The sequence below is a fragment of the Hypomesus transpacificus genome, unplaced genomic scaffold (genome assembly GCF_021917145.1).
Source record: "Hypomesus transpacificus isolate Combined female unplaced genomic scaffold, fHypTra1 scaffold_403, whole genome shotgun sequence".
Lineage (NCBI taxonomy): Eukaryota > Metazoa > Chordata > Actinopteri > Osmeriformes > Osmeridae > Hypomesus > Hypomesus transpacificus.
Genome location: NW_025813922.1, coordinates 14058 through 38109, shown reverse-complemented (window position 1 = coordinate 38109; position 24052 = coordinate 14058). Strand labels below are relative to the sequence as shown.

At 52.9% G+C, this 24052-nt stretch overlaps 1 protein-coding gene across 5 annotated transcripts; it reads left to right on the top strand.

Moving 5' to 3' along the window:
• Window positions 1–679: 679 nt before the first annotated feature.
• On the top strand, window positions 680–21091 carry med25 (mediator complex subunit 25). Of its 5 annotated transcripts, none has more exons than XM_047016545.1 (20): window positions 680–1206; window positions 4577–4725; window positions 4815–4860; window positions 5016–5140; window positions 5271–5369; window positions 9619–9739; window positions 10965–11124; window positions 11230–11354; window positions 11483–11558; window positions 11787–12058; window positions 13216–13308; window positions 14449–14534; window positions 15103–15160; window positions 15250–15357; window positions 15939–16112; window positions 17192–17299; window positions 18686–18757; window positions 19766–19936; window positions 20193–20313; window positions 20770–21091. In XM_047016545.1, exons 2-20 carry the CDS (start codon window positions 4601–4603, stop codon window positions 20871–20873), a joined length of 2244 nt encoding a protein of 747 aa, XP_046872501.1. In that variant the 5' UTR covers window positions 680–1206; window positions 4577–4600; the 3' UTR covers window positions 20874–21091. The 5 variants fall into 5 exon arrangements, with proteins under 5 accessions (XP_046872501.1, XP_046872503.1, XP_046872500.1 ...); XM_047016547.1 differs by lacking the exon at window positions 680–1206 and adding an exon at window positions 2579–2931 and having other exon boundaries at window positions 14452–14534; XM_047016544.1 differs by lacking the exon at window positions 680–1206 and adding an exon at window positions 2579–2931.
• Window positions 21092–24052: the final 2961 nt, after the last annotated feature.

Below are 24052 nucleotides of genomic sequence, written 5' to 3'. Positions count from 1 at the left end.
ATGAGCAGCACAGAACACTGAACGGCCCCAGTCAGCACTCTAGAGGAGCCTGTCCACATCTCCTACCTCGCAGGAGGAAGGACGGCCGTGTGTGAGAGAGCACAGATAAAGAAGGGGGTAATGGGATTAAAAGAGTAAAGGAAAACAATGGTAGAGAGAGAGAGAGAGAGAGAGAGAGAGAGAGAGAGAGAGAGAGAGAGAGAGAGAGAGAGGGGGGTAGCCGGGGGACAAGGAGGAATGAAATGAGGAACACGAGCGGAGAGCAGGAAAGAGAGCAGAGCGTGAGGAGGAGGGGAGGAGGAGAAAGAGGAGGACAGGTCTGTATATAGACACACTCACCGTGGGGCGATCAGGGCACCTGCAGCCCAACCACACCGCACAGCGTGAGAACCGCTCGGAGCTAAGGACACACACACGCGCGCACTCACACACACACACACAAGTGTCGACACGCCAGTTAGCACAGCCACGAAGCCATGAACCGCTGAGGGGGTGGGGGGGAGCATAGAAAAAAGAGAGGAAAGAGAGAAGTGGGAGGAGGAGGGGCGGGAGGGGGGATCTGCTGTCTCCATGGCAACTTTCCCACCGTGCAAAAAAAAAAAGAAAAAAAAGGGGAAAAAAATCATTTAGTTGGAAAGACATTTCACTCAGTTCAGTGAGCTGAAAGAGGCAGAGCGGAAGGGAGGGTGAGCCAGACTGGGGGAGGTGTTCGCAGTATAGAACTGTTTCTATAACACTGGAGGTATTTATTAGTCAACTGTCAGCTGAGCATTAGTGTTACGGCCGATGTAATGGTAATGCATTCTGTTATCTCATTAAAAATGAATGTATTTTCTTTGGAGGCGGCTCAGTGGTTGATATTGTACATTCACATATTAATTGGAGGGAATGAGGTCATTTAATAAGTACTGTACGTGTCAGCTGCGTCAGACGGAACAACACGGCGGTATTTGTAGCGTAGGAGCGGTACAGTACTTCCTAACGCTCACTCTCAGGTCCTGCCCTGGTCCTGCAGACCACATCAACACGGTGCCAGGAGTGCAGGAGAGACCATCCTAATCCAGTGTTCATTCTCGTAACCCAGTTCTGTGTGTCGGTGTGTCAGTGTGTTGGTGGTGATTGCTTGTGGTGAGAGGCCATCTGCTTCCCTCCCCCAGCTGGAGAGCTGGCCAGAGCCCCTCCCTCTCCACCTGAAGCCCCAGATAGGTGAGTCTTACCCCTTAAGACACCTATCACAACTGATCAAGAACCAAAAGGCCTTTCTAGCAATAGGGATCTCTTTCGGATTTTCAAGGGGTGATATAAAAAATATACATAATACCAGAGCCTGCATTTGAAACACGGACTGAAAAGCAGGCCGTTTGAAACACGGACTGAAAGGCCGTTTTAATAACGGTAAATAAAACTGGGGTAGTGCACTATTTAAAAACAGCGATACACGCAGAGTATCCATTTGTGCAACAGGAAACAGCAAAGTTGCTTAATAAGGCATGGCCGCGTACACACGGGGTCCCGCATTTAGATGTAATCTGGCAGCTGTGCTCAAGCCTGAATGAAAGGCTTGGGTGTGGATTTGTTTTATTCTAGCCACAGGCGCACTCTCCATCCGATGAAGACTCCTTGGGTCACTGCAAGAGTCCGGCCGGCCTTCTACACTGATAGCCCAAACACAAACACAGCTTTTGCCCACAGCAAACCGCACTCCATTTCATTGGGTTAAATTGATTCAGAACATTGTTTTTGTGGAAAGGATTTTGAGTTTGATGAGATCGGAAGCCCTTGCTTCTCGCTGGGTTAGGCTGGCTGGCTAGCTGGCTCTGCCATGGGGGAATAGATGCTATTGTTGGAGTGGAGAAACACGGTGCCGTTGTGTTCCCAGCGCAGGTTAGCTTCGGGCACATCGTACTGATTTGACAGCAGGTTCGGTCACCGAAGGCAGCGCCAGTAATTATGTGTTATTCCAGCGCGAAAGAAATAGGTGGGTAGAAAACATGACTTGTAACAAAGGCTTAGATTTTAGCTAGAGGCCTTCCTGTTTGAAAATATAAACAACATGACAATTGTCTTAAGACATTTGACAAGGGACATAAAAAGATCGAGGTTACAATGACGATGTTCTTAAAACCGCACAGCCTACCACAATACCCAACAAATCCTTAATCGATGTCTGCTACTGAAGTCATTCCGGCTCACATAGGCCTAATATAATAAGGTTTATGTTTTATTATAACTAAAGTTAGATTTCAGTTTCTGAGAGAGCCCAATGCACTTTTCCCAATCAATTGGGGAAGTTAAAATGATCACTCAGGACCAACTAATTTAACTTCAGGCTACTTGAATACGCTAAACAAAGTGATTCCAGTAGAACATTACAGGCGAAAGGCTATTTCAGTGATGAAATGATGAAAGGTTATGCTTGTATAATTAAACAATGTAAAGCCCGGTGTGGTATGATGAAAGTTGAGGAATTATAGTTCCTACTAATGGGCACTACTAATAATAGGGGAGAATATACTGACCCCTGGTGTAGAATGACGGCAAGACAGTGCATCTAAAAATATCAACATTTAGCATAACTTCTGACAATAGGCCTACCTTCTGCTAGGCTCGAAGTACAACCGTACGACTACTAGATGTATTTCTCTCCAGAGTTATTAGTAAAACAAGTATTACAATTACGGGTCTGGTGGCAGCTATCTGAACACTATAGTAATATATAATTTGTTCGACGTTTGATTAAACACTCTTGGTGGTGGTTCTAAATCACCGATGAGACGATAACCGAAAACTAGATTTGTGATTGTGGCGGAGCGCCGTGACACTTTGTGTCAAAATGAAAATAGGTTTTGTGTATTAAACTTTCCATAGAAAATTGCAGTCCCTTACTTGGACTACTCACAAACGGTTGTACTGACAGTGTGATACAAACAGGTTAGTAAGATGATGTTAAATTAATTGATTTACTTTTTTGTTAGTAACGTTAGCAAGCTAACCATTATCTGGTGGTAGCTAGCAGATAGCATTTTATTACGTGGCAGCCCCGCGGTGCCCCGCTTTGTACATGGATAATTATGTGTTCTTGTTCAGTTTTGTTCGTGTGGATTTACGGTATTGGGAGCTAGACGCTACACATCACAACATCTATTGATTCAATCTATATTAGCTCTAAGTAGCTTACTCTATACTATAGCTAGCATTGTTGCAAGCTACAACGCACCTACAAATGTTCTTTGTTGGCATTTTTATCGAAAGCAAAACTAACTCTCGCAATAAGAGTTTGAATATAACCCCTGCTATGAGAGAATTCACTTTTAGAATTACATTTGTTGATAGTTTGTTGACGCTGATAATGCTAGCCCAGAGCCATAGAAAAAATTGAGCTTTTTCTATGGCTCTGTGCTAGCCTAGCTAAAATAGCTAACTAGCTACTTAGGAGCTAGGTGGATTGGAGGCATACCGACCGTACTGTACCACCCGGATTTTGATGGCAATTTCCCGTGTGATCAAAACGAATAGTCTAGCCTTTGCTTTTCACGCCTAGCATCGCAAGGCTACGATATGCACACTGCATTTTCTAACAAATACGTATTTTGTTATCGTTAACGAACAAGACTATAATAATTACTCGTTATAAGTCGGCCTTTAATATGATGGTTAGCTGTGGTTGTGCACTTGATCGTGGTCGTTCTCTACTGGAAACATCAGCCATTTAAGCTAGTTAGCCTAGTTGGTTAAAAATGAGTTGCAACAATCAGTATCAGCACGGCCGGGATTATTTTAAACACATGTATCTACGACCGAATCACAACCGTACTGATATCCAGCAACAATGCGCTATCTCGTTTGATGTTGCTTTTATACAACAGTTAAACAAGCACCGTTTATTAGTTAGGCTAGGACCAATGGAAACGGACTATGATTTTTGATTTATTTAATCATTTATCTGGCTCCACCAACACAAAATAGTTCCGCAACTCCGCTGTAATGTAGAAACACAAACTTTTTGCAGAGAGACTGTCTCTCGGATAGGAGAAACATATTAGAACATATCTCTTTACTGTTAATATTTTTGGGGTGCAAAGTGCTAGAAATTCGTAATGTGTAGGGCAGCATCGGCCCTTACAGGCAGGCTTGATATGCGCAAGACATGTTCGGGACACCATTCGTTTTGGGCCAATCGCGGTAGTGCTTAGCTGTCAGAGAGCACATTTCTAAGATGTATTAGAGTTCAGTCCCTTTGCAGTGTTTATTGCGGTTTTGACTCCTTGAAGCACAATAATAATAAGACTTTATTTATATAGCACATTTCATATAAGAATTGCGGCTCAAGGAGCTTTACATAAAATCAATAAAAACAATAATACAAGTGAGAAAAGTAATAATTGAAATAGCAAATAATAATATAATTAATGAAACTAGTAAAACCCTTCTGAGATAAAATTAGTGAAATGCTTTGATAAAAAGGTACGTTTTAAGAAGTCTATTTTGTGTCATTTTTTTTAAGAAGTCATTTTGTGTCTGCCCTGAACAAGGGTAGGACACTTCCCTTTAACACCCTGATCTTTCCTGTCCCTAGTCTGATTGTGGCAGGTTCGGGCCCATGGACCCGCCCACTAAACCCGGAGCCAATCAGGTGGCTGATGTGGTGTTTGTCATCGAAGGAACAGCCAATCTTGGCCCTTATTTCGAATCCCTGAGAAAAAACTACATTTTACCTGCCATTGAGTAAGTACTGCAGACATGGAAGTCAGACATTTTTCATGTCACCGTCCTGTGCGAGTCCTGAGTTCATGTCTGGCCTCTGATGACCACAGGTACTTCAACGGAGGGCCGCCTGCAGAGACTGATTTCGGAGGAGACGTGAGTTTCCATTTAGCTTCCACTCTGCCCAGTGTACAGGACCTCTGTGACAGTGACAATAAATGATGCTCTTGTCTCTTATCTCTTTCTTTCTTGCTCGCCTTCTCCCACAATCCTCTGTCCCCCTATATCATGTCTGTCCCTCTCTCACCCAGTACGGCGGCTCCCAGTATGGCCTGGTGGTGTTTAACACAGTGGACTGTGCTCCAGAGTCCTATGTCCAGTGTCTCGCACCGACCAGCTCTGCATTCGAGTTTGTGTCCTGGATCGACAGCATCCAGTAAGTAGTCGTCAGAATAAAACCAGGACTCGACCGGAGGAAATCTGCTTCCTGTTTCCCATCATGCAGTGGGGGATCCGGGGGCGTGTCCTCAGCCTGCCGTGTGACACGGTGAACGTTGTGTCCCCAGGTTCATGGGAGGGGGTGCGGAGAGCTGCAGTCTCATAGCAGAGGGCCTGTCTGTGGCTCTGCAGCTGTTCGATGACTTCAAGAAGATGAGGGAGCAAATGTGAGGAGTCCAGGGCACCTGCCCTCCCACAGACCTCACTGTACAGAGACACGGACACACACACACGCACACACACACACACACACACACACACAGCCTCCAGTAACACACACACAGCCTCCAGTAACACACACAGCCTCCAGTAACACACACAGCCTCCAGTAACACACACAGCCTCCAGTAACACACACACAGCCTCCAGTAACACACACAGCCTCCAGTAACACACACACAGCCTCCAGTAACACACACAGCCTCCAGTAACACACACAGCCTCCAGTAACACACACAGCCTCCAGTAACACACACACAGCCTCCAGTAACACACACAGCCTCCAGTAACACACACACAGCCTCCAGTAACACACACAGCCTCCAGTAACACACACAGCCTCCAGTAACACACACAGCCTCCAGTAACACACACAGCCTCCAGTAACACACACAGCCTCCAGTAACACACACACAGCCTCCAGTAACACACACAGCCTCCAGTAACACACACAGCCTCCAGTAACACACACACAGCCTCCAGTAACACACACAGCCTCCAGTAACACACACACAGCCTCCAGTAACACACACAGCCTCCAGTAACACACACACAGCCTCCAGTAACACACACAGCCTCCAGTAACACACACACAGCCTCCAGTAACACACACAGCCTCCAGTAACACACACAGCCTCCAGTAACACACACAGCCTCCAGTAACACACACAGCCTCCAGTAACCTCCAGTAACACACACAGCCTCCAGTAACACACACAGCCTCCAGTAACACACACAGCCTCCAGTAACACACACAGCCTCCAGTAACACACACAGCCTCCAGTAACACACACACAGCCTCCAGTAACACACACAGCCTCCAGTAACACACACACAGTAACACACACACAGCCTCCAGTAACACACACAGCCTCCAGTAACACACACACAGCCTCCAGTAACACACACAGCCTCCAGTAACACACACACAGCCTCCAGTAACACACACACAGCCTCCAGTAACACACACAGCCTCCAGTAACACACACAGCAGCCTCCAGTAACACACACACAGCCTCCAGTAACACACACAGCCTCCAGTAACACACACACAGCCTCCAGTAACACACACAGCCTCCAGTAACACACACAGCCTCCAGTAACACACACACAGCCTCCAGTAACACACACAGCCTCCAGTAACACACACAGCCTCCAGTAACACACACAGCCTCCAGTAACACACACACAGCCTCCAGTAACACACACACAGTAACACACACAGCCTCCAGCACACACAGCCTCCAGTAACACACACAGCCTCCAGTAACACACACACCTCCAGTAACACACACAGCCTCCAGTAACACACACAGCCTCCAGTAACACACACAGCCTCCAGTAACACACACAGCCTCCAGTAACACACACACAGCCTCCAGTAACACACACAGCCTCCAGTAACACACACAGCCTCCAGTAACACACACAGCCTCCAGTAACACACACAGCCTCCAGTAACACACACACAGCCTCCAGTAACACACACAGCCTCCAGTAACACACACAGCCTCCAGTAACACACACAGCCTCCAGTAACACACACACAGCCTCCAGTAACACACACAGCCTCCAGTAACACACACACAGCCTCCAGTAACACACACAGCCTCCAGTAACACACACAGCCTCCAGTAACACACACAGCCTCCAGTAACACACACACAGCCTCCAGTAACACACACACAGCCTCCAGTAACACACACAGCCTCCAGTAACACACACAGCCTCCAGTAACACACACAGCCTCCAGTAACACACACAGCCTCCAGTAACACACACAGCCTCCAGCCTCCAGTAACACACACAGCCTCCAGTAACACACACAGCCTCCAGTAACACACACAGCCTCCAGTAACACACACAGCCTCCAGTAACACACACAGCCTCCAGTAACACACACAGCCTCCAGTAACACACACACAGCCTCCAGTAACACACACAGCCTCCAGTAACACACACACAGCCTCCAGTAACACACACAGCCTCCAGTAACACACACAGCCTCCAGTAACACACACAGCCTCCAGTAACACACACACAGCCTCCAGTAACACACACAGCCTCCAGTAACACACACACAGCCTCCAGTAACACACACAGCCTCCAGTAACACACACAGCCTCCAGTAACACACACAGCCTCCAGTAACACACACACAGCCTCCAGTAACACACACAGCCTCCAGTAACACACACACAGCCTCCAGTAACACACACAGCCTCCAGTAACACACACAGCCTCCAGTAACACACACAGCCTCCAGTAACACACACCTCCAGTAACACACACACAGCCTCCAGTAACACACACAGCCTCCAGTAACACACACAGCCTCCAGTAACACACACAGCCTCCAGTAACACACACACAGCCTCCAGTAACACACACAGCCTCCAGTAACACACACACAGCCTCCAGTAACACACACAGCCTCCAGTAACACACACACAGCCTCCAGTAACACACACAGCCTCCAGTAACACACACAGCCTCCAGTAACACACACACAGCCTCCAGTAACACACACAGCCTCCAGTAACACACACAGCCTCCAGTAACACACACAGCCTCCAGTAACACACACACCTCCAGTAACACACACACAGCCTCCAGTAACACACACACAGCCTCCAGTAACACACACAGCCTCCAGTAACACACACAGCCTCCAGTAACACACACAGCCTCCAGTAACACACACAGCCTCCAGTAACACACACACAGCCTCCAGTAACACACACAGCCTCCAGTAACACACACACAGCCTCCAGTAACACACACAGCCTCCAGTAACACACACAGCCTCCAGTAACACACACAGCCTCCAGTAACACACACAGCCTCCAGTAACACACACAGCCTCCAGTAACACACACACAGCCTCCAGTAACACACACAGCCTCCAGTAACACACACACAGCCTCCAGTAACACACACAGCCTCCAGTAACACACACACAGCCTCCAGTAACACACACAGCCTCCAGTAACACACACAGCCTCCAGTAACACACACAGCCTCCAGTAACACACACAGCCTCCAGTAACACACACACAGCCTCCAGTAACACACACAGCCTCCAGTAACACACACACAGCCTCCAGTAACACACACAGCCTCCAGTAACACACACAGCCTCCAGTAACACACACAGCCTCCAGTAACACACACACAGCCTCCAGTAACACACACAGCCTCCAGTAACACACACAGCCTCCAGTAACACACACAGCCTCCAGTAACACACACACCTCCAGCCTCCAGTAACACACACAGCCTCCAGTAACACACACAGCCTCCAGTAACACACACACAGCCTCCAGTAACACACACAGCCTCCAGTAACACACACACAGCCTCCAGTAACACACACAGCCTCCAGTACACACACAGCCTCCAGTAACACACACAGCCTCCAGTAACACACACACAGCCTCCAGTAACACACACAGCCTCCAGTAACACACACAGCCTCCAGTAACACACACACAGCCTCCAGTAACACACACAGCCTCCAGTAACACACACACAGCCTCCAGTAACACACACAGCCTCCAGTAACACACACAGCCTCCAGTAACACACACAGCCTCCAGTAACACACACACAGCCTCCAGTAACACACACAGCCTCCAGTAACACACACACAGCCTCCAGTAACACACACAGCCTCCAGTAACACACACAGCCTCCAGTAACACACACACAGCCTCCAGTAACACACACAGCCTCCAGTAACACACACACAGCCTCCAGTAACACACACAGCCTCCAGTAACACACACAGCCTCCAGTAACACACACAGCCTCCCAGCCTCCAGTAACACACACAGCCTCCAGTAACACACACAGCCTCCAGTAACACACACACAGCCTCCAGTAACACACACAGCCTCCAGTAACACACACACAGCCTCCAGTAACACACACACAGCCTCCAGTAACACACACAGCCTCCAGTAACACACACAGCCTCCAGTAACACACACACAGCCTCCAGTAACACACACAGCCTCCAGTAACACACACACAGCCTCCAGTAACACACACACAGCCTCCAGTAACACACACAGCCTCCAGTAACACACACAGCCTCCAGTAACACACACAGCCTCCAGTAACACACACAGCCTCCAGTAACACACACCCACAGCCCCCAGCTAACACCAAGCCTCTCTCTCACCTGTGTTCCAGAGGCCAGACCCACAAGGTGTGTGTCCTGCTGTGTAACTCCCCCCCGTATCTGCTGCCGGCGGTGGAGAGCGTCAGCTACACGGGCTGCACCGCCGACAGCCTGGTGAAGATCATCAGAGATGTGAGGAACCACAGACAGCCTGGACCCCTTCCTCCATCACTCTGCCCTGCTCCTCCATGTCCCCCTTCCTCCATCACTCTGCCCTGCTCCTCCATGTCCCCCTTCCTCCATCCCTCTGCCCTGCTCCTCCATGTCCCCCTTCCTCCATCACTCTGCCCTGCTCCTCCATGTCCCCCTTCCTCCATCCCTCTGCCCTGCTCCTCCATGTCCCCCTTCCTCCATCACTCTGCCCTGCTCCTCCATGTCCCCCTTCCTCCATTACTCTGCCCTGCTCCTCCATGTCCCCCTTCCTCCATCACTCTGCCCTGCTCCTCCATGTCCCCCTTCCTCCATCACTCTGCCCTGCTCCTCCATGTCCCCCTTCCTCCATCACTCTGCCCTGCTCCTCCATGTCCCCCTTCCTCCATCCCTCTGCCCTGCTCCTCCATGTCCCCCTTCCTCCATCACTCTGCCCTGCTCCTCCATGTCCCCCTTCCTCCATTACTCTGCCCTGCTCCTCCATGTCCCCCTTCCTCCATCACTCTGCCCTGCTCCTCCATGTCCCCCTTCCTCCATCACTCTGCCCTGCTCCTCCATGTCCCCCTTCCTCCATCACTCTGCCCTGCTCCTCCATGTCCCCCTTCCTCCATTACTCTGCCCTGCTCCTCCATGTCCCCCTTCCTCCATCACTCTGCCCTGCTCCTCCATGTCCCCCTTCCTCCATCACTCTGCCCTGCTCCTCCATGTCCCCCTTCCTCCATCCCTCTGCCCTGCTCCTCCCTGTACCCTTCCTCCATCACTCTGCCCTGCTCCTCCATGTCCCCCTTCCTCCATCACTCTGCCCTGCTCCTCCACGTCCCCCTTCCTCCATCCCTCTGCCCTGCTCCTCCATGTCCCCCTTCCTCCATCACTCTGCCCTGCTCCTCCATGTCCCCCTTCCTCCATCACTCTGCCCTGCTCCTCCATGTCCCCCTTCCTCCATTACTCTGCCCTGCTCCTCCATGTCCCCCTTCCTCCATCACTCTGCCCTGCTCCTCCATGTCCCCCTTCCTCCATCACTCTGCCCTGCTCCTCCATGTCCCCCTTCCTCCATCACTCTGCCCTGCTCCTCCATGTCCCCCTTCCTCCATCACTCTGCCCTGCTCCTCCACGTCCCCCTTCCTCCATCCCTCTGCCCTGCTCCTCCATGTCCCCCTTCCTCCATCCCTTTGCCCAGTAGCTGCTCTAACTCAGCCTGTCTCTCCAGAGAGGGATCCACTTCTCCGTGGTGGCCCCACGGAAGCTTCCGGCGTTGCGGGCGCTGTTTGAGAGGGCGTCGCCCGTGTCCGGTCCGGCAGAGCCCCCCCACCCAGACTATAGCCAAGACCCCTTCCACATGGTGCTGGTCCGGGGCATCGCTCTTCCCCGTAAGGCACAACACTAATCGCACACAACGTGATGTTAGACTAACTAGATCCAGATGAGAATGAGATGGATGTTTTGGTATTCAGCTGATTGTGTGTGTTTGGTAGTTTCTGCAGGAGGAGGGCCAGGCCCGCTGAAGGCAGTTCTTCCCCCCCAGCCTCTGTCCGTCAGCCAGCCTCTTGGAGCTGCACCCCAGCCTCCTCCTCCAATAAGCACGGCCCATCCATACCAGGTACAGAACTCTCCGGAAGCACATCCCTCTGTTTGCTGTTGACTCCAGAGTGCTCCAGGGTGTTCAGGGCTCCAGGGTGGGCTGTGTTCAGGGCTCCAGGGTGGGGTCTGACTCTCTCTCTCTCCCAGCCTGCAGCCTCCCTCAACGCGGCCCAGTTAGCGGCCCAGATGGCTGTGGAGGCCGCCAACAACCAGAAGAGTCGTTGTGAGTCTCCCACTCTCTCTCCTACCTCTCCCTCCCTCCCTCCTGCCTGTTTCCTATCTCTCCCCCTCCTGTCTCCCCTCTTTCTTGCTCTCCTGTCTCCCCTCTCCTGTCTCTCTCCTGTCTCTCTCCTGTCTCTTTCCTGTCTCCATCCTGTCTCTCTCTCCCTGTTTCCACCACATAGCTGCATTACTCCTCTCTCTACTGTGTGCTGACTGCTGTTTCCTCCAGTCCCAGGCATGGGGAACCCGGGGCCTCCCTTCAGCGGCCAGCCCAGCCTGCCCTCTGTAGCCGGGGTGAAGCTGGCTCCCTCCAACCCGCCCAGCCTGGCCACCGTCACCACCGTCTCCACTCCCATGATGCCCCAGCAACAGCCCCCTCCCAGCCAGCTGCAGCAGGGGCCGCCCCCGGGGCCACCAGCACCCAATCAGCAGCAAGTGCCTCCCCCCCAACAGCAGCCCTCGGTGAACCAGCAGCCCCCACCCTCCTCACAGCCTGGCATGGTAGGAGCCCAGCCCTGCTGCCCCATAACCCAGCCCTGCTGCCCCATAACCCAGCCCTGCTGCCCCATAACCCAGCCCTGCTGCCCCATAGCCCAGCCCTGCTGCCCCATAACCCAGCCCTGCTGCCCCATAGCCCAGCCCTCCTGCCCCGTAGCCCAGCCCTGCTGCCCCATAACCCAGCCCTGCTGCCCCATAACCCAGCCCTGCTGCCCCATAGCCCAGCCCTCCTGCCCCGTAGCCCAGCCCTGCTGCCCCGTAACCCTGCCCTGCTGCCCCATAGCCCAGCCCTGCTGCCCCGTAGCCCAGCCCTGCTGCCCCATAACCCAGCCCTGCTGCCCCATAACCCAGCCCTGCTGCCCCATAGCCCAGCCCTGCTGCCCCGTAACCCAGCCCTGCTGCCCCATAACCCAGCCCTGCTGCCCCATAGCCCAGCCCTGCTGCCCCATAGCCCAGCCCTCCTGCCCCGTAGCCCAGCCCTGCTGCCCCATAACCCAGCCCTGCTGCCCCATAACCCAGCCCTGCTGCCCCGTAGCCTAGCCCTGCTGCCCCATAACCCAGCCCTGCTGCCCCATAACCCAGCCCTGCTGCCCCATAGCCCAGCCCTCCTGCCCCATAGCCCAGCCCTGCTGCCCCGTAACCCTGCCCTGCTGCCCCATAGCCCAGCCCTGCTGCCCCGTAGCCCAGCCCTGCTGCCCCATAACCCAGCCCTGCTGCCCCATAGCCCAGCCCTGCTGCCCCGTAACCCAGCCCTGCTGCCCCGTAACCCTGCCCTGCTGCCCCGTAACCCAGCCCTGCTGCCCCGTAACCCAGCCCTGCTGCCCCATAGCCCTGCCGGCTGGTTAAGTAGTTGGATAGATTGATTGATTTAATATAGGTTTCGAATATTTTATTAAAGGTTTAGGAGTATTTGCTATTTTCTGGGTTCTGATTTTATTTATTTATTGTTAAAGATTCCGATTATTTATTCTGGGTTTAGATTATTTGTTGTAGGTGTAGATTGGCTGCTATGGATTGTCAAGCGACCAAAGAATTCCAACACCTGTGCTCATTCCAAATGGCAAATCAACTCGGAAATGTACTTCTAGACGTTATCTGCAACTCTGTCGTTGTTCTAATGTTGTGTTCTCTCTCCTGACCCCACCCCCTTGCCCCCACAGCCTGGCGTATCTGCAGCCAACGCGATTGGACAGGCGCAGCAAGGAGTAGCCAATAAGATAGTAGCATGGAGTGGTGTTCTGGAGTGGCAGGAGGTGAGGGCAACGATGACCTGGTTCAGCTTGAGGCTCAGTCCTGCTCTGGGGCCCTGCTCTGGGACATGCTTTATGTATTACTATTAACCACTGACTTCAGCAACCCTGTTATTTGACCTGATTCATTATCTTCTGATGAATCGAACAAGATTGTTGTTGTGCTTGAACTACAATTGGTTTGGCTCCACGATCGACCTGTCTGACAGAACCCACGCCCGGGGGAGCAAGCACGTCCTGCCTGTCTAAGGAAGCCCGGGTGCTTCCATGTCCGCATCCTGATCCATATGTAGTGACAAGCTGCTGGACTCAGCTGCTAAGAGACACCTCAGGAAGCAGGCTGTGTGACAGGACTTACTGTTATTGTGATGCTGACACCCCAACAGGCTTGTACTGCAGCAGGTACTACAGCTGGCTAACTCACCTGGGGACAGGAACCAGGCTTGTACTGCAGCAGGTACTACAGCTGGCTAACTCACATGGGGACAGGAACCAGGCTTGTACTGCAGCAGGTACTACAGCTGGCTAACTCACCTGGGGACAGGAACCAGGCTTGTACTGCAGCAGGTACTACAGCTGGCTAACACACCTGGGGACAGGAACCAGGCTTGTTCTGCAGCAGATGGTATCTAGTGTCCAGTCTAGACAGTCTGTATTGCCTTAGTTGTGGCTATTGTCTTCCAGGCTGGTGTTGTGATCCATGCACCTGCCTGGCCCTGTAGCATGTTGCATCAGTCCCCTGTACACCCTCAGGACTGAAAGCCTGTGGTAGTAGGCAGATGGGCCTGACCGGTATGGATTTGATCAAGGATTGATCCAGTATTGATCGGCTGAAGATGAACAGTGCTTCTTTTTATCCCAGAGGGTGTGATGTCATCGACCCTGTTTAGATTGTGATGCTTACAAGGCTGTTTGTCATGTTCTGGAGGTTCTGCTTGAAGGTTCCAATCAGTTAGTCCCCCTCCCCCCTCCCCACCCCCAGGAAGGGAGACTCCTGTTCTCTTGTCCACTGTGTATGTTAACTTCCAAACCTCCCTCTGCCCTTTTGTCCCCCGCTCTCTCCTCCCTCCCCCATCTCCTCCCCCCTCTCTCCTCTCCTCTCTCCTCTCCTCCCTCCCCCCCTCTCTCCTTTCATCCCTTCAGAAGCCCAAAGCTGCATCTATGGATTCCAACACCAAACTCACCCGCTCGCTGCCCTGCCAGGTGCAGGTGAACCAGGGAGAGAATCTGTAAGTATAGAGGGGACTGTGAGAGATGTGGAGGTGACTGTGAGGAGATGTGGAGGTGACTTGAGAGATGTGGAGGTGACTGTGAGGAGATGTGGAGGTGACTGTGAGAGATGTGGAGGTGACTGTGAGAGATGTGGAGGTGACTGTGAGGAGATGTGGAGGTGACTGTGAGAGATGTGGAGGTGACTGTGAGAGATGTGGAGGTGACTGTGAGGAGATGTGGAGGGGACTGTGAGAGATGTGGAGGTGACTGTGAGGAGATGTGGAGGTGACTGTGAGGAGATGTGAAGGTGACTGTGAGAGATGTGGAGGTGACTGTGAGGAGATGTTGAGGGGACTGTGAGAGATGTGGAGGTGACTGTGAGGAGATGTGGAGGTGACTGTGAGAGATATGGAGGTGACTGTGAGAGATGTTGAGGTGACTGTGAGGAGATGTGGAGGGGACTGTGAGAGATGTGGAGGTGACTGTGAGGAGATGTGGAGGTGACTGTGAGGAGATGTGGAGGTGACTGTGAGGAGATGTGGAGGTGACAGAGATGTGGAGGTGACTGTGTATATCTTCTGACAGGAATGCTGACCAGTGGCCACAAAAACTGATAATGCAGCTGATTCCACAACAGTTATTGGTGAGAGGACTTGTTTTGTGTGTGTGTGTGCTCCAGGATACATGTGTATGTATTTTTAGTAAGGTGGTTAACCTTGTCTCTCTCCCCAGACGACCCTGGGTCCTCTCTTCAGGAACTCTAGAATGGTTCAGTTTCTCTTCACCAACAAAGACGTGGAGTCGCTGAAGGGTCTCTACCGCATCATGGCTAATGGATTTGTAAGGACATATGCTAAGCTAACTTCACCAGCATCATATTATGTCAGGAATCTGTGTGCATGCTAATGCTAAGCTAGCTTCCCCACCATCCTCATGATGGTTCCTACACGTTGTCAGAATGGAGCGCAGGTCCCACCTCTGTCCACAAGGAGGAGTGAATGTGAGCGCAGTGTAGGCACCAAGCCTCTAGAGGGGGCTGTGCACCGCCACTACTACTGATGCAACGCGTGTGTGCCTTGTCACCAGTGTGAAGGAGGAAGTGCTGCTGTTAAGCTTGACTGTGTGAAATAAATACACATATATATATATATATATATATATATATATATATATATATATATATATATGAGTACGTCCACTGATGTGTAGACAACGCCATCAACAATATTATAATTCCCTCAGCAAGTGGATAGGCTTCCTTATCAAATCCCATAAAGTCTTTTTGTTGTTGCCAGAGATGAAACGTTCTGAATCCGCCCCATTTCAAATGGTAGGTTCTTGAATGGAATGCTGTGCCCCCTGCCCTGTGCCCCCTGCCCTGTGCCCTCTGACCTGTGCCCCCTGCCCTGTGCCCCCTGCAGGCGGGCTGTGTGCACTTCCCCCACAGCGCCCCGTGTGAGGTGCGCGTGCTCATGCTCCTCTACTCCTCTAAGAAGAGGATCTTCATGGGGCTCATCCCCAACGACCAGAGCGGCTTTGTCAACGGCATCCGCCAGGTCATCACCAACCACAAGCAGGTCCAGCAGCACCGCTCGGTAGGAGAGGGGAGGGGAGGGGGGGGGGGCGGGGGGAGGAGGAGGTGGTGGACTGCGGGGGGGGCAGGGGGAGGAGGAGGTGGACTGGGGGTGAGAGAGAGAGTATGGAGGAGAGGAGAGGGCAGCTCGGTGGCTAGAGCTGTTGACTAGCTGCGTTATCTCTCTACGTTTCCTCTGTCCTGCCACGCTGCTGCTCAGCACCAGACATCCAGACTGTGGAGGTAGCAGAGAGTGCTCTGCTCTGCGGGGCGTGCTCTGCTCTGTGGGGCGTGCTCTGCTCTGTGGGGCGTGCTCTGCTCTGTGGGGCGTGCTCTGTGGGGCGTGCTCTGCTCTGCGGGGCGTGCTCTGCTCTGTGGGGCGTGCTCTGCTCTGTGGGGCGTGCTCTGCTCTGTGGGGCGTGCTCTGCTCTGTGGGGCGTGCTCTGCTCTGTGGGGCGTGCTCTGCTCTGTGGGGCGTGCTCTGCTCTGTGGGGCGTGCTCTGTGGGGCGTGCTCTGCTCTGCGTCGACTGAGGCCTTCGGAGGACAGGAAATCCTGACATTGTCATTACATATTTACTATTGTTTTGTTTATAGGGGATTTCAAAGGCTATTAAAGAATCATGTCTTGATCGTTGTTAAGAGCTGTTTTGTGTAAGGATGCAGAGACTTGGACTTGTCGCTAGATGCGATTTTTCGTCTGTTCAGCCACACGCAACTAAATATTTTCTCAGAAACATTACATAACTGTGTTCCGACGCATTTCTACTAGTGCAGGCTGGAAGACCACAGCCAGTGACAATAAACAGAACCATTCTAATGCATCTTGTCTAGGTAGGGGAGGTGTGTATGTGTGTCAGGGTGCAGGTGCTGCAGTCTCAGGGCTGGGCAGCATGTGGGCGTCTGGCCCCAGAGGGGTGCTCTGCCAGAGGGCTGCTCTCCCAGAGGGCTGCTCTCTCAGAGGGCTGCTCTCTCAGAGGGCTGCTCTCTCAGAGGGCTGCTCTCTGAGGGCTGCTCTGCCAGAGGGCTGCTCTCTCAGAGGCCTGCTCTGCCAGAGGCCTGCTCTGCCAGAGGCCTACTCTCACTGTCCTCCTTCCCCCCAGCTGGGCTCTGGAGGCCCCATGGTGCCGGGACAGGTCCCCTCCAACCAGAACTTCCTCAACAGACCCACTGGACCCATCCCCGTCTCCCACGGCAACGTCCAGCAGCAGGTACAGACTCCTGCCCTGCAGAGTCACACACACACACACACACACACACACACCCTTTTCCTCCTCATCCCTTCCCTTGCGCTCTCATTACTCTGCCCCCCCCCCCCCCCCCACACACACACCCTACATACCCACTCCAGCTGTACCTCCTGTAGACCTATATACCAAACACACACACACACGTGGGCTGGCTCCAGCGTGGGCTCCTGGCTCTCCTCTACACCTGGGACACTGTGATGGCTGCATACCTTATTAACCCTGTTTCCTTTTCTCCAACACCTTCTCCCATCTCCATCCCCTCCTCCCATCTCCAACACATCTCCATCACTTCCTCCCATCTCCTACACCTCCTCCCATCTCCATCACCTCCTCCTCCCATCTCCTGCACCTCCTCCCATCTCCATCCCCTCCTCCCTTCCTCCCATCTCCATCACCTCCTCCTCCCATCTCCTGCACCTCCTCCCATCTCCATCCCCTCCTCCCTTCCTCCCATCTCCATCACCTCCTCCTCCCATCTCCTGCACCTCCTCCCATCTCCATCCCCTCCTCCCATCTCCATCCCCTCCTTTCATCTCCATCACCTCCTTCTCCCATCTCCATCACCTCCTCCCATCTCCATCCCCTCCTCCCATCTCCATCCCCTCCTTTCATCTCCATCACCTCCTTCTCCCATCTCCTACACCTCCTCCCATCTCCATCCCCTCCTCCCATCTCCAACACCGCCAAACCTCCTCCCATCTCCATCACCTCCTCCCATGTCCAACACCTCCAAACCTCCTCCCATCTCTATCACCTCCTCCCATCTCCATCACCTCCTCCCATCTCCAACACCTCCATCACCTCCCCCCATCTCCAACACCTCCAAACCTCCTTCCATCTCCATCATCTCCTCCCATCTCCAACACCTCCATCACCTCCTTCCATCTCCATCATCTCCTCCCATCTCCAACACCTCCATCACCTCCTCCCATCTCCAACACCTCCATCACTTCCTCCCATCTCCAACACTCTTCCTCTCTCCTCCCATCCCTCCCCCCCTTCCTCCACCTCTCTCCACCTTCCTCCACCTCTCTCCTCCTCTCTCCCCCCCCTTCCTCCACCTCTCTCTTCCCATCCCTCCCCCCCTTCCTCCACCTCTCTCCTCCTCTCTCCCCCCCCTTCCTCCACCTCTCTCCTCCCATCCCTCCCCCCCCTTCCTCCCCCCCTTCCTCCACCTCTCTCCTCCCATCCCTCCCCCCCCTTCCTCCACCTCTCTCCTCCCATCCCTCCCCCTCCTTCCTCCACCTCTCTCCTCCCATCCCTCCCCCTCCTTCCTCCACCTCTCTCCTCCCATCCCTCCCCCTCCTTCCTCCACCTCTCTCCCCCTCTCTCCACCTCCTGCACCAGTCTGTGGTGGGGGGTATGTCTCCTCTTAGTCAGGTCTCTATGATGGAGGATCAACACAAACAGATCAGCCTGGTGAGAGTTACATCTCTCACATATATATATACACACACATACACCCTACACGCACACACACACGTCCCCACCCCCAGTGCCCTATACACACACACACACACAGAGCCCCTGTGAGGGTGCAGTGTGCAGCAGCTGCCATGTTCTGAACCTCCCTCATGCTGACTAGTCCTGCACAGCACCTCACTCCTGTGAGGAGAGAAATGATGCACATCTCTGTCTCTCCTTTGACTCTCACTCACTCTCTCTCTGTAGCTCTCCCTCTGTCTCTCTCCCTTGACTATATGTCCCTGTCTCTCTCCCTGTCTTTCTCTCCCTCCCTCTCTCTGTCTCTCCCCTCTCTCCCTCCTTGTCTCTCTCTCCCCTCTCTCCCTCCCTGTCTCTCTCTGTCTCTCACCTCGCTCCCTCTCTCTGTCTCTCCCCTCTCTCCCTCCTTGTCTCTCTCTCTCCATCCCTCTCTCTGTCTCTCCCCTCTCTCCCTCCTTGTCTCTCTCTCTCCATCCCTGTCTCTGTCTCTCCCCTCTCTCCCTCCCTGTCTCTCTCTGTCTCTCTCCCTCCCTCTCTCTGTCTCTCCCCTCTCTCCCTCCTTGTCTCTCTCTGTCTCTCTCCCTCCCTCTCTCTGTCTCTCCCCTCTCTCCCTCCTTGTCTCTCTCTCTCCCTCCCTGTCTCTGTCTCTCCCCTCTCTCCCTCCCTTTCTCTCTCCTCTCTCTTTTTATCCCTCCCTCTCTGTGTCTCTCTGTCTCTCCCCCTCTCTGTCTCCCTCTCTCTCTGTCTTTCTTGCTTGGCTCTCTCTCTCCCTTGACTCTCTGTCCCTTTCTCTCTCTCTGTGTCTCTGCCCTCTCCCTCCTTCCCTCTGTCTCTCTCCTTTCCCTCCCTCTCTGTCTCTGCCCTCTCTTTCTGTGTCTCTCCTTTGACTCTCTCCCCCCTCTCTCTCTTTCCATTTCTCCATTCTGCGCTCCAGCTGCCTGTCTCCTGTCCCCTCGCTAACCTCACCCCTCCTCCTCACCGCAGATGACGATGAGAGCCGCAGGCACAGCCAATCAGCAGCCTCCAGTTACCGGCGCCCCGCCCAATCAGGTCGCCCAGGGTGGCCAAGCCCCGCCCCAGGGGACTATGCTTCGCCTTCCAAATCCAGGAGCCAATCCACAGCTGCGCAGTCTACTGCTCAGCCAACAGCAGCCAGTAAGAATACAGCTGTTGACGGTCTTCCTGTGACGTGTGTACTGACTGTGTCACCAGACTAATCACAGCAGATTCATCAGTTAATACTGTCTCGATAAACCCTGGCTGGTCTACTCTCATGACCTGACTAAGAAGTGTGTGAATGTTCATCTTCACTTGAACCTGCACAGCTGAACTCAACTGGAACACACCTTCCTGTTTACATATTGTTCTAATCAGTTATATCTATAGTGACGGTGTGTATCTGTGTGCTCAGCAGGGGGGCGTGCCCCACATGCAGGGGATGATGTCTCACCAGGGCCTGGGCCAGCAGCTCGTCCACCCCACCCCAGGAGGGGGCGCTCAGATGCAGGCGCAGTGGCGCCAGCCTCTCGGAGGTGAGGAGCAGCTGTCCTGACCAGCGCTGTGTCCCTGCATAGACTCAGTCCTACCCGGTGCTGTGTCCCTAACCTCATGTCCCTTTGTGCGGTGGCTAACCTCATGTCCCTGTGTGTGCGGTGGCTAACCTCATGTCCCTGTGTGGTGGCTAACCTCATGTCCCTGTGTGGTGGCTAACCTCATGTCCGTGTGTGGTAGCTAACCTAATGTCCCTGTGTGGTGGCTAACCTCATGTCCCTGTGTGTGCGGTGGCTAACCTCATGTCCCTGTGTGTGTGGTAGCTAACCTCATGTCCCTGTGTGTGCGGTGGCTAACCTCATGTCCCTGTGTGTGGTGGCTAACCTCATGTCCCTGTGTGTGTGGTAGCTAACCTCATGTCCCTGTGTGTGCGGTGGCTAACCTCATGTCCCTGTGTGGTGGCTAACCTCATGTCCCTGTGTGTGTGTGTGGTGCAGGCCAGATGCTGATGGGAGCCGGTCCGAGAGGCTCTGTGCAGGGTCCAGGGATGCCTCAGGTCTCCAGCGTCATGGAGGACGAGATACTTATGGACCTTATTTGACCTCCGACCCCCCAGAGACTTAAACAAGCTGCTGTTTCAGACTGTGCACATGAATCCGCACACTCATCACCCCCTTTCAGAGGAATAATGATTACATTTGTCTCCTGCTTCATATTCTTGTATTGTTGATATAAAGTCTTTTTTTAATGAGGTTTTACTTTCCTGAAGTTTTGTTTGAAGTATTTACGATGTTTAAATAATAAATAGAAATTAAGATACTTTTTTTGTGAAGGAAAGTTGGACATCTCTGTGACCTTTCAGACTGTACATGAACTCCCAAGCAGCAGTGTGGGAGAGACTGAAATAGACCCGCTGAAAGATGGCTCTGTCTTTTCCATGCCAAATGGTGTCACAGTGTTAATTTTAACTACTCCAATATGTCGCAGAACCATAGAGAGCCCCCTCGTGCCAAGTCGCTCTACCAGATGGCATCACTTGGCCATGCCGTCCCTGGCAGAGCGACTGTGCCGTCCCTGGCAGAGCGACTGTGCCGTCCCTGGCAGAGCGACTGTGCCGTCCCTGGCAGAGCGACTGTGCCGTCCCTGGCAGAGCGACTGTGCAGGCTGAAGGCAGGACCACAAGGCCGCGAAGTCAGGATCCAGAGCGGACCCCTCACATTCGGAGAGATTGTTTTATGTCAACTATGACGTACAGTTACTTAGTTATTTCACACCTTTTCTGAGTGGAGGTGTGTCAGTCAACGTGGACCAGCAGTTATTTCTAAACGTTTAAAAACAAGTTACCAAAGTGCTTTCCATTCCCAAATGTACAAAACACCACATTTACAATAAAACACGTATCCACATATCATACAACTCATCACTATTCAGGCTCCATGCATCTTAGGACAATGTACATGCATGAGTAGAGTAGCGTCTTCGGCATAGATTTAAAACATTCAGTTGAGTCTAACGATCGAATATGTAGCAGGAGGATATTCCAGGGCCCAGGATGTGTATGTCTTGACATCAGACATACTGTATGTAGTAACGTGTGCTTCAATTCAAATGTGTGGAGATTGGTGTTGTACAGGACATGCGTCAGAAGGGGAAACAAGATTCATGTTAACTTTATTCTCCAAAGCTGCTGCAGGTTTTCCTTCTTCCTTCTGGATAAACAGAACAGAACACGCACTGTGTACCCGGGCCCTCGCTCGCAGGGACAGGAAGTGATGTCATTCCCGTCACCTGGGCGACAGACGGTTGCTAAGATACCGTGACAGTGGCTTCTTGTTTCTAAGCTTGTGCTGAAGCTCTCTCTCTCACACATGCACACCCACAGACAGACTAGTCCCTCAGAAACTAGATGATGTTCCACTCAGCAACCAGCGTGTCGTCATCTCCTTCTTCCACTGTTGATTTCAGTGTTGTGTACGTAAACGCTTCGGATCGCCACACATCCAGTTGGGTTATATTCCAATAAACATGAACTATTTAGGGACTACATAATGGCAAGCTAAATCTATCAAATATAGTTTTATCCTACAACAACTAAAACATCTGCACGCTGACCCAATGACTTCCCACAACGTCTTTTCCAACTTCAGTAATGGCTCACAGAACGCTCGTATGTTGTACATGTCTGTGTGCTCTGCGTACGGTCGTGACTTCTGTACGTCACGTGAGCCGGTTCTGACCACCCTGGGTGGTGCCCTGCCTGGTGACAGCCCTGGGGCAGGAAGCTGCTGTGCCATGCCTGGTGACAGCCCTGGGGCAGGAGGCTGCTGTGCCATGCCTGGTGACAGCCCTGGGGCAGGAGGCTGCTGTGCCATGCCTGGTGACAGCCCTGGGGCTGAGAGGCTGCTGTGCCATGCCTGGTGACAGCCCTGGGGCTGAGAGGCTGCTGTGCCATGCCTGGTGACAGCCCTGGGGCTGAGAGGCTGCTGTGCCATGCCTGGTGACAGCCCTGGGGCTGAGAGGCTGCTGTGCCATGCCTGGTGACAGCCCTGGGGCTGAGAGGCTGCTGTGCCATGCCTGGTGACAGCCCTGGGGCTGAGAGGCTGCTGCTGCCTGTTGGCTGGTGTGTGCAGCCTGCAGCGTTTACAGGGCCAGGAGGAGATGTTTATTGGCCTGGTGGCAGGAGGGCTGTTGGGCCTGATGGGGTTTATAGTTCTGGGGCGGAGTTAGTTTGATGGCCTGGTGGAGGAGATGCTGACTGGGCTTGGTGGGAGGGGGGAGGGGGAGGCTGGACCGGTGGCAGGGTGGGAGGGAGACTAGTCTGACTGAGTGGACCAGGGGGAGGGTGGACCAGGGGGAGGGTGGACCAGGGGGAGACTAGTCTGACTGAGTGGACCAGGGGGAGGGTGGACCAGGGGGAGACTAGTCTGACTGGTTGTGTGCTGACAGCCTGGTGGAGGAGATGCAGGTTGTAGCTCCAAGTGAAGAGAAACCAGGACTTTGGAAGTGGAGCTCCGCTTGTAGAAGGAGAGGGGAAGTGGGCAGAACAGATGTGGACGCCAGATGGATGCTTTGGATTGAGGAGGAGTACTTGGTTTAGTGGTTGAGATGCGAGCTTGGTTAACTCTTCTAGACGGAGGCTTCTTGTCCTCCGACAAGCACAGCACCCTCAGAGCGGGGACGAGCCCTGCAGCGTGGGTCTTTGCTCTGCTAGGGAGTCAGGTGGCTGAGTGGTTAGGGACAAGGCACTTTACCCTACTTGCCTTGGGGGAATGTCCCTGTATTTACATTTTCATTTAGTCATTCAGCAGAGCGACTTAAAGTAAGTACAGGGACATTCCCACGAGGCAAGTAGGGTGAAGTTCCTTGCCCAAGGACACAACTTCATTTGGCACGGCGGGGGAATCGATCCGGCAACCTTCGGATTTCTAGCCCGACTCCCTCACCGCTCAGCCATCTGACTCCACTTACTTACTGTAAGTTGCTCTGGATAAGAGCATCTGTTAAATGTAAATGTAATGCTACCGGCCACAACCAAATGTTCAATTTAGCATCAAAGACCCATGTTGTTCCAGCATCAGATACAGAGCAGAGTTCACTGCAAACTCACACACAACACTACACACCTGTACTCACACACAACACTACACTACACACCCACACACAACACTACACACCTGCACTCACACACAACACTACACACCTGTACTCACACACAACACTACACACCTGCACTCACACACAACACTACACATGCACACGCTACACACACTCAAGATACCT